Source organism: Populus trichocarpa, chromosome 14 (assembly GCF_000002775.5).
Source record: "Populus trichocarpa isolate Nisqually-1 chromosome 14, P.trichocarpa_v4.1, whole genome shotgun sequence".
NCBI classification, from domain to species: Eukaryota; Viridiplantae; Streptophyta; class Magnoliopsida; order Malpighiales; family Salicaceae; genus Populus; species Populus trichocarpa.
Window position 1 is genome coordinate 2,728,836 of NC_037298.2, and position 10,317 is coordinate 2,739,152.

The following is a 10,317-nucleotide window of genomic DNA, read 5'->3' on the forward strand; positions in this document are numbered from 1 at the left end:
TTAAAAATTATTATTTTTATGTTTTTAGATAATTTTGATGTGTTGATCTAAAAAATAATTTTTAAAAAATAAAAAAATACTATTTTAATATATTTTTAAACCAAAATAATTATTATTATAATTTCAAATAAACAATCTCGGGACCTATTTAATGTCTGTGTTATCCCCATGATGGTTAGAGAACTTATTCAAAAAATACATGAATTATTAGATTAACTTATGTATCTTCAAATAATCACTTTTTATTAGAATTAAATTATTATTATTATTATTTTAAATTAAGTTAGACCATCAAGTTTGATGGTTTTGCTCCGCGTGTAAAATGAAAAAAACCAAAACCAACTCTGAAGAATTTAGTAGTCTTTGGGTATGATTTTGTTTTTTTTTTAATAATTTATTTATTTTTATATTTTTATTATTATTTTAATGTACCGGTATCAAAAAAATCTTTTAAAAATAAAAAATATTATTTTAACATATTTTTAAATAAAAATAACTTTAAAAAATAATGTCTATTATAATGTCAAAAGGTGAATGAAATCATCATTGTATATTTGTGTTATTGCGTCTTTAGTCTTTACGATGTGCTTTTGTTGACTATTAAAAATATCTTCTAGTGTAACAAAATACTCTTCACCTCGTTTTCCAGTTGCAAAGCCAAACAGGCAACCAGTTGTCGTTGATCTATATAGACCTTAACGAGTATTGAATGAAGATTGGTCCGACAATACATTTGATATTCTTGATATTTTTAAGGAATCTTGAGATTTATAACATTTTTATGAATATCTAATCAAATATAAATCTCTTTAAACATCTGAACAAACTTGTTGTAGGCATTCATCGAATATACATAGCTGGAGTTCTATATTTTTTTAGAGGTACAAGTTGTATTGAACTGTATTTATGGGATACAAAAGCTTTTCTCTGAACTGAGTTTCTTATATTTGATTATTTTTATGTTTTTTTTTTAATTTTATATTTTAATATTAAATTTATTTTTTATTGGATTATCTTATTTTCATGTCACGGATCGCAGGTTTAGCGGGTTAACCCGATTGGATGAAGTTTTTTTCTTTCTTATTTAACTTTCTCCCCTCTCAATTTCATCATTTGATATTGGATTAATTACTTCATAATTTTTTTTATTTGCTTTTTACGAGGTTATTTTGATTTTATAACTTGAAAATAGTGCTTAACATATTAACCCAAATTGACCCGAGTTGTTTTTTTACAATGCTATCGTTTAATATTAAGTCGGTTGAAAATTAAGTTTCATAATTTTTTTTGATTTGTTTTCTATTAAAATTTCTTGATATCATGATTAAGGTCACGAGTTTTGATATTTTAACTCTAATTAAATCATATCATTTTTTTTTCTTTTAATGAGGTTATTTTAATTTCATGTCCTTCAACATTGAATTTGCTTTTTAATGAGGTTATCTTAATCTCATGTCCTTCAATATTGAATTTGATTTTTACTGGGTTGTCCTTATCTCATGACCTAGGTTACAGACTTGACATGTTAATTCAATTGACTTAGTTTTTTTTAATTAACTTTTTTTTTCTATAATTTCATCATTTAATATTATGTTTGATTGAGAATTAGGTTTTTTTTATTATTTCAGTTTGATTTTTATGAGGTTATCATGACCCGAGAATATTGCTTAATGGGTTAACCTATATTGACTTGACTCATTTTTGTGTCAATTTTTTTAATTATTTTTTTTTATATAAATTTCATCGTTCAACATTAGGTTCGACATAATCAATTGAAAATGAACTTTATAATTTATTTTGATTTGTTTTTTATGGGGTCTTCCCAGTCTCATGACTAGAGTTGCAGATTTGACAAGTTAATCCGGGTTAAATCGGATTGTTTTTTTATATTATTTCTATGAGGCTATCTTGGTCTCATAACTCGAGTCATGAGTTTGACAGATTAACTTAAGTTATTTTTTTAATTGATTTATCTTTTTAGTATCATCCTTCAACATAAAATTGATTAGGAATTGAACTTTGTCATTTGTTTTGATTTTCTTTTTATATGGTTATCTCAGTCTTATAACTTAAGTCACGAGTTTGACAGATTAAACCGAATCGCTTTCTTAAGGTTTTTTTTTAATTGATTTTTTTTTTAATTTCATCATGCAACACTAGGTTAATTGAAATTAGGCTTTATAATTTGTTTTGATTTGTTTTCCATGAGTTATCATAATCTTATAACACATATCAAATTTTTGATAAGTTAACACAGGTTGATCCAAGTAAATCCAATATGATATTTCAATATTAAAAAAAATATCATCTTGAATTTATTATAGTCAAACTATATTTTTATAGATCATTCGAGTTATTTTTAGACCCATAAAGTTAATCATGTCATATCAAATTAATCCCACATAATTTAAATTCTTTTCCATTAAAAAACGTTGACAATATCTTACATTAAAGCAAAATTTAACTAGGCCACGACATGTCACGATAAATTATCTAGTATATTAATCTACATTAGGAATAAAGATGGACGGTTCTTCGGACGAAAATATAACAATCATTTCGAGCATGACCAGTAAAATTGGCTCAGCCTTCATGATATTTTTTTATTGAATTTAATAAGAAAAATCAGCCTTGATCTCTAGTCTTTTCAACAAATGAGATCACATCTCTCCCGCTTCTTGAAAAGGAGATAATGGTAGCCAATCAGCTAGAAGAAGCACGTGATAAGGGAGGATACGATGCTTATATACACATTCTGAGCAAGGCTTTGGTCCTTCCTTCTCCTTATTAAAAAAAATATATGGTGTCTGTCAATAACGAAGAAACAATGGCAGTAGTTGAAAATGAAACCGCAAAACCCCATGTTGCAATCATGCCAAGCCCAGGCATCGGGCATATCACCCCTCTTCTCGAGATCGCTAAACGACTGGTTGTCCTCCATGACTTTCATGTCAGTTTCATTGTCATCGCCACCAACGAAGCCTCTGCGGGCCAAGGCAATCTACTCCAATCATCCACCCTACCTCCAGGCCTTGACGTGGTGTACCTCCCTACTGTCGATGTTTTTGCGGTCACAACAAATGGCATGCCGTTGGCCGCTCGTCTTTGTGCCATAGTAGAAGAAGCCATCAAGTCCCTAAAATCTGTCCTCGTAAAGTTAGGAAAGATCAAAGCTGTTGTCGTTGACTTGTTTTGCACCCAGGCTTTTGACATCTGCAGCGAGCTTTCAATTCCAGCTTACTTGTTCTTCACTGCATCCATTGCCTTGCTCAACTTTTCTCTGTATTTACCGACTCTTGACCGTGAAGTGGAGGGCGAATTTGTTGATCTCCCCGAACCTGTTAAGGTCCCTGGTTGCCCTCCAATTCGACCTGAAGACCTCTTGGACCAGGTCAAAAACCGTAAGATTGATGAGTACAAATGGTATTTATTTCACTCCAGCAGGTTCCATTTGGGAGCTGGAATATTTCTCAATTCCTGGGAGGATCTTGAACCAGCGAACTTTAAAGCTATCACAGAGGATCCATTCTTCAAACAGATCCACACACCACCGGTTCACCCTGTTGGACCCCTAATCAAAATAGAAGAGCCTCTGACTGCCTCAGATGCTGACTGCCTGGCCTGGTTAGACAAGCAACCTCCTAATTCAGTTCTTTTTGTGTCACTAGGCAGTGGCGGTACGTTAACAGTTGAGCAACTCACTGAATTAGCATGGGGACTTGAATTGAGCCATCAAAGGTTCATTTTTGTTGTTCGTATGCCAACAAATAGTAGCGCCTCCGCAGCATTTTTCAATGCAGGCAGTGATGTCAGTGATCCAAAGACATATCTGCCAACAGGATTTTTGGAGAGGACACAAGAAAGGGGGCTGGTGGTGCCATCATGGGCCCCGCAAGTTCTGGTGCTCAAACACCCATCAACCGGCGGGTTTTTAACACACTGTGGGTGGAACTCAACGTTGGAGGCTGTGACTCATGGTATGCCTATGATCGCATGGCCGCTCTATGCGGAACAGCGAATGAATGCTACAATTCTTGCAGAGGAAATTGGAATAGCTATCAAGCCAGTGGCGGAGCCAGGAGCGAGCTTGGTGGGACGTGAAGAGGTAGAAAGAGTGGTGAGACTTGCGATATTAGAAGGGAAAGAGATGAGGAAAAAGATTGAAGAGCTCAAAGATAGTGCTGCAAAAGCCATGGAGATTGGCGGGTCGTCTTATGACTCGCTAGCTTGTTTGGCCAAGGAATGGAAGTCTTAATTAGTCCACTGTAAGCTCCTGAGGATCATTCTGGCTATTAGAAAATAAATCTTTGTTTCCATGCCAGTGGCTCCATCACAAGTTCGTTTAATTTTCTGTAAACAATCAAGCACTGCAAGTTCTTGTAATAATAAGCGTGCATGTTTCCGTAATTTCTTAGTGTAGAAAAAGCTCTTAAACGCGCGGGGGTATAATTGTCTTTACAATAGTACATGTTACTCATTGGCAAGTTTTATGTGTTAGAGGGGTGTTTTCTGGTTGTTTTTGCGTAGTGTAATGACATAAATAACCTTAGGAGCCACAAAAGTTAAGCTTCCGTCTAGGCGCTTTATTGACATCAAAGAATTTAAAACTTCGTTTCAGGGGCTTTCTGATACTTGAACCTTGGTTTTTTTTTTGCATGCTCACTTGGGATTATGGGTAATTTGGTCTTTCTAAGAATATATGGAATTATATAAAACTAATAATTTTTTTTATGCACAATATAATTACTTTGGTGCCCCTAAACCTCAAAATTTCAAAGCTATGAAAATTTTTAGTATTCTACCCTTGGCTGTTTTCGTTATATTCACGTGGGATTAGAGGTAATTTGATACTTTTAAAATATAAAAACTGTTGGCTCGTGACGCGTACATGCCAGCAGATTGACGCCGCCTGCGCCCTTTATGCATCATGTACAAAGACGTCCAACAACGTAAGTAGTTCAATGCTTGTTAACATGCTTTATTTAGTGGTGTGATGTGTGTCCCAGTTAGACTAGTAGTTAGGTTTCGATGAACTTTGTTATTTTTCTTCATTTCTCTCTCTTTTCTTTGCCAAAATATTATGTCGTCCTCTCATTTATTTTGTGAATCCAATTTAGTCATTTTTCTATTAATTACTTTTTTTTTGTTTTTATCTTCTTTTTATTATTATTTTTGTTTCCAATTTTTCTCTATTATTTAGTTTAATTTGATTTTTATATAGAATTTGATCATTATTTTTTTGATTTTTTTTAAACCTTTTTACTAATTGCATCTTGTTTAGAATTTCATCACTCGGCATTTGATTTTAATTTATTTTTATGTCAAATTTAATTTTTATTTTTTTATTGTTATTTGTTTTATTTTGGATCCTTTTCTATCATATTATTTTTCAATTTCATCCCTCAATATGTTTTTTTTTTATTTCTCTTGTCTTCTTTAGGTTTTAGTCCCAACCTCATAACCAGGATTACAAGTTTTGAAGGTTAACACGACTTGACCTTGGTCTTCTTTTTAGGTCCCTTTGTAAAATTGATTTATTTTCAATTTCATCATTTAACATTTGATTTTTTAGAATTGGTCTCGGGTTTTTTTTTGTGGGGTTATCTCAATCTTATGTCTATGTTTAGGGGATTAGCAGGTTAATTTGAGTTGGCTCAAATTTTTTTTTCATTGCTTTTTAAAAACTTTTTTCGACCCATGTCATCACTCGTTATTGTCATCACTCGATTTCGACCCATGTTTTTTAATATATTCTCAAAAACACAAAAAAATAACAAAAATCATAAAAACTATATTTTCAACATGTTTCGCCCAATTACATGCTATTTTGTGATTTTAGACCCTTATACCTTATTTTATTTACAAATTTTCTAAAAATTAAAGAAGTAAAAATAAAAACAAAATTTTTTTCTTAAAAAAAAACAAGTGCACGAAGTACACGACACTAAAATACAAGAGCATTTAGTGCGTCGCATCTAAGAGCCTGTTTATTTTTGCGTTTCAAAAGAGCTTTTGAAAAAAAATTTAATTTTTTTTGTTTCAAATTAATATTTTTTTGGTGTTTTCATATCATTTTAATGTGCTGATATCAAAATTGATTTTTAAAAAATAAAAAATATTATTTTAATATATTTTCAAGCGAAAAACATTTTAAAAAACAACAATAACCACATTTTCAAAGGCAATTAGAAAGACACGCCCCAGACATGGAAAAGAAAATTATAAAGGGGTCAGTGTACTAAATGTGGTGCAGGATGACTTTCTCTTTCTATATCGGGATTTATTTTTTTTATAAAAAATTAAAAGTAAAAAAAGTAAAATTTGATATCTAAATTGAATTTCTAATAACTAAAGGGCCAATTTACATGTAAAATAAAAAAAGATAGGGATCAAACTAAACTTTTCGTATAAAATTCAAAGATGCTATTTTTTTCCTTCTAGTTTTCTATATTTCAATTCCATCATTTCCTTTTAAGAAAAAAAACAATTGACTATTAATTCATGTATAAAAAGATTCAATTATACCAAAAAAAAAAACTCAAGAACCGAATTGAAAACTTATGAAAAGTCATAATGATTTTTTGATTTTTTTAGAGGCTGCATGTGCAAAGTGAACAATAAAAATGCCTCACGGCCTAGTTTTTTGTGTAATATAATAATAATGTTATATTTGTACTCCTAGGCAAACCAATAATTCATGTTAAAAAAAGTCTAATATTTTTTTTTATTAACATGGATTTTCAGACTAATTTATACATTCTTTAATTAATTTCATGAGCTTTAAAATTAATAATTATATAAGTTTTCAGTGACTTTAAAATTTATAAAATTCAAATTAGTAATTTTAAAAAATATAAATTTAAAATCTAGTAAGTTAAGTTAAAAAACCTAATATTTCATTGATCAAATAGGTGTTTAAAGTCATGGCCCAGGTTGATTCTGTCAGTGATTCGTGTTTAATTAACTAATGGAGCTCCGCTGGCGTAAGAGTTTGGATTATCTTAGTGTCGGTTTGCCTGCTTCACCTGCCCTTGACTTATCTGGGGAAGAAGAAGAAAGAGGGCGAGTCTGTGTATTTTTTTCAAAGGGAAAAGCTTAAAATTATCCCCTCCATTCAGATAAAACAACTCCGTCTTAAATAATAAAGATTCCCTGGCTTTTTATTTTATAGAACATGAATATAATAATATATATATTTTTTTAATTTATTTTAACTAAAACTTAAATAGCATGGATGTGGAAGCTTTAAATGAACAATGAAAGGACAATATTTAGTATTATTGGGTAATTGTTAATTGTAATTACGTGTTGTAGACTTGTAGTTTGAACTGTTTATTTTTATTTTAAAAACGTTTTTTTAAAAATTAAAATTTATTTTATTTATTTTTTTATTTTAAATTAATATTTTTTAATATTTTCACATATTTTGATGTAATTATATTGAAAATATTTTTTTATAAATAAAAAAATATTATTTTAATATATTTTTAAATAAAAAATATTTTTTTAAAAAAATATTACTACACTCAAAAACACCTCAATTACATCATCACGTGAAAACCGGAAAACCATGCGCATATTATGTTATCAAGTGTTTTTTTTTTTTTTTTGGGGGACTCAGTAGCATTACTCTAGATCCAAAGGCACGGAGGTGCTATATAGATGGACAGTGCATGCCCTCGCTAGCTGCTCGCTCATTGCTAATCAACCTCCTCTCCATCCACCCCTCACCGTTAATTGTCAAACTCTTCTTGCAAAAACCATTTCACAGTGTTTACTTTGACTAAGAGACCGTTTGTTTGCGTGATTGCTTCTGTGTTTGAAGCAATCACAGCAAATATAATGTTTAATAATATCAAAAATGCTAAAAATAACTGGTAGGATCCATGGCAATTCACGTTTTAAACGCGACATTGACGAAGCAGCTCATGGCTGCTTTTTTAAATTTTGTATTCGCGTGCACAGTGCAATTCACTTGCACTGTGCACGCAAACAGTTAACTGGTAGGATCCATGGCAATTCACGTTTTAAACGCGACATTGACGAAGCAGCTCATGGCTGCTTTTTTAAATTTTGTATTCGCGTGCACAGTGCAATTCACTTGCACTGTGCACGCAAACAGTGCAAATTCACTTGCACTGTTCGGGTGATTTTTTTTTTTAGTGTGTATAGTTTTTGTATATATTTTTTAAAAAAAACTAGTTTTACATTGTCATGTAAACAATATTTTTTTCCTGAAAAACTAGTATAGAGCGAATTAAATTCACTCGCACTGTAATATCAAATTAATTTTATTCCTGATAATATTTTATCTAATTTTATTGCACGTTCAAAAAATCATAGAAACTGTAGTTCTTGTCGAATGAATTTTGTATGTAATGGAATTGTAGATGGTTTAATGGCATAATAAAAAATATTTTATATAAAGTATTATTTATTTCATGAAGTAATAGTAATAGTTAAATCTACAATATTTAAATTAAAAATCATCAATTTTAATATATATTTTTTAAAATTATTTTATAACTTTAATTTCAAAAGTATTTTTAACCAAACACATTAAGCTACTTTTTCTTCAACCACAGTTTTAACCAAATATCTATTTTTTTCAAACCAACCTCAATTAAAAGTACTTTTTATAAAACATTTTTTTCAAACTATAACCATAACAGCTACAGCAATAGCAAACACACTCTAAATGTATCTGAGATTGAAGCCACAAAACCCCATGTTGCCGTCGTTTCAGTTCCACTCATGGGGCAAATCATACCCCTTCTTGAGTTCTCTAAACGATTAGTCGTCGACCATGACTTCCATGTCAGTTTCCTTGTCATCACCACCAGCAACGAAGCTTCGGCAGCGCAGGACCAGCTCCTCCAGTCACCCACCTTCCCTTCTGGCCTCGACGTTGTCTACCTTCCTCCCATCGACGTGTTCTCTGTCACCACAGATGACATGCTTATGCTTACTCGCCTTTGTGTCATGGTAGAAGAGAGCCTCAAGTCCCTGAAATCAGTCCTCAAAGAGTTGGGGGAGCTCAGAGCAGTTGTCATTGATAAGTTTTTTACCCAAGCCTTTGATGTCTGTTGTGAACTGTCAATTCCAGCGTACTTATTTTACACTTCAGCCATTGTTATGCTTACCTTTTCCTTGTCTCTACCAACTCTTGACTGTGAAGTGGAGGGTGAGTTTGTTGATCTCGCTGAACCATTGAAGGTCCCTGGTTGCCCTCCATTTCCTATTGAAGACCTATTTGACCCACTTAAAAACCGTAAGATTGATGAGTACAAATGGTTGTTGTTCCATTCCAGCCGTTTTCACCTGGCAGCAGGGATATTCGTTAACTCTTGGAAGGAACTAGAATCTGTGACCTACAAAGCCATAACTGAGGACCCATTCTTTAAACAGATACCCACACCTCCAGTTCTCCCAGTTGGACCGTTGATAAAAGGAGAAGAACCACTAACTGCCCGAGACATTGAGTATCTGGCTTGGCTTGACAAGCAACCATCCGATTCGGTGCTTTTTGTAGCACTTGGCAGTGGCGGTACATTAACAGCTGATCAACTCACTGAATTGGCATGGGGAATAGAACTGAGCCACCAAAGGTTCGTATTTGTTGCGCGTAAGCCAACAAATAGTAGTGCATCAGCTGCAGTTTTCACTGCTGGAAGTGATATTGGCAATCCAATGACTTATTTGCCGGAGGGGTTCTTAGAGAGGACTCAAGAGAGGAGATTGGTGGTGCCATCATGGGCACCACAGGTGGCATGCAGTGCTTAAACATCCTTCCACCGGTGGTTTTTTGTCTCACTGTGGGTGGAACTGATCAACATTGGAGACTATTATTAATGGAGTGCCTTTGATTGCTTGGCCACTTTTTGCTGAACAACGAATGAATGCCACGATACTTGCAGAGCAAGTTGGAATAGCCGTCAAACCAGTGGTGAAACCAGGGGAGAGCTTGGTGGGACGTGAAGAGGTTGAAAGAGTAGTAAGATTGGTTATCGAGGGTGAAAAGGGGAGGGATATGAGGAGAAGGACGGGGGAGCTGAAAGAAAGTGCTGCTAAAGCTCTGGAGATTGGTGGATCGTCTCATGATGCGCTTGAGCGAGTGGCTAAGGAATGGAAGGCTGAGTCTAATGTCTGATCGTTCGTACAACGAGTTTTGTTTTTTTGTTTAAGTGCAAGAGTTGCTTGGTGTTATATTTGCAATAAGGATACGCATGTGAAATAAGTTGTCACTTCTCTTTTGTGATATGTTGCCGATTGATGCAAGAATTATATATATAAAAAATATTAATAGGCATCAGTAAA

At 32.8% G+C, this 10,317-nt stretch overlaps 2 protein-coding genes across 2 annotated transcripts; both read left to right on the forward strand.

The window, feature by feature from the left end:
• Positions 1–2,691: 2,691 nt before the first annotated feature.
• On the forward strand, positions 2,692–4,515 carry LOC18105010 (anthocyanidin 3-O-glucosyltransferase 5). Its single transcript, XM_006375011.3, has one exon. It carries the CDS (start codon positions 2,801–2,803, stop codon positions 4,253–4,255), a length of 1,455 nt encoding a protein of 484 aa, XP_006375073.2. The 5' UTR covers positions 2,692–2,800; the 3' UTR covers positions 4,256–4,515.
• Positions 4,516–6,967: 2,452 nt separating this feature from the next.
• On the forward strand, positions 6,968–10,317 carry LOC18105011 (hydroquinone glucosyltransferase). Its single transcript, XM_052447016.1, is given in 3 exon segments — positions 6,968–7,062; positions 8,673–9,768; positions 9,770–10,317. Coding segments are annotated over 3 exon segments (1,572 nt in total). The 3' UTR covers positions 10,151–10,317.

Excerpts from the sequence above, each read along its gene's own strand:
- LOC18105010 (XM_006375011.3), top strand. The coding sequence starts at position 2,801 with ATGGTGTCTGTCAATAACGAAGAAACAATGGCAGTAGTTGAAAATGAA.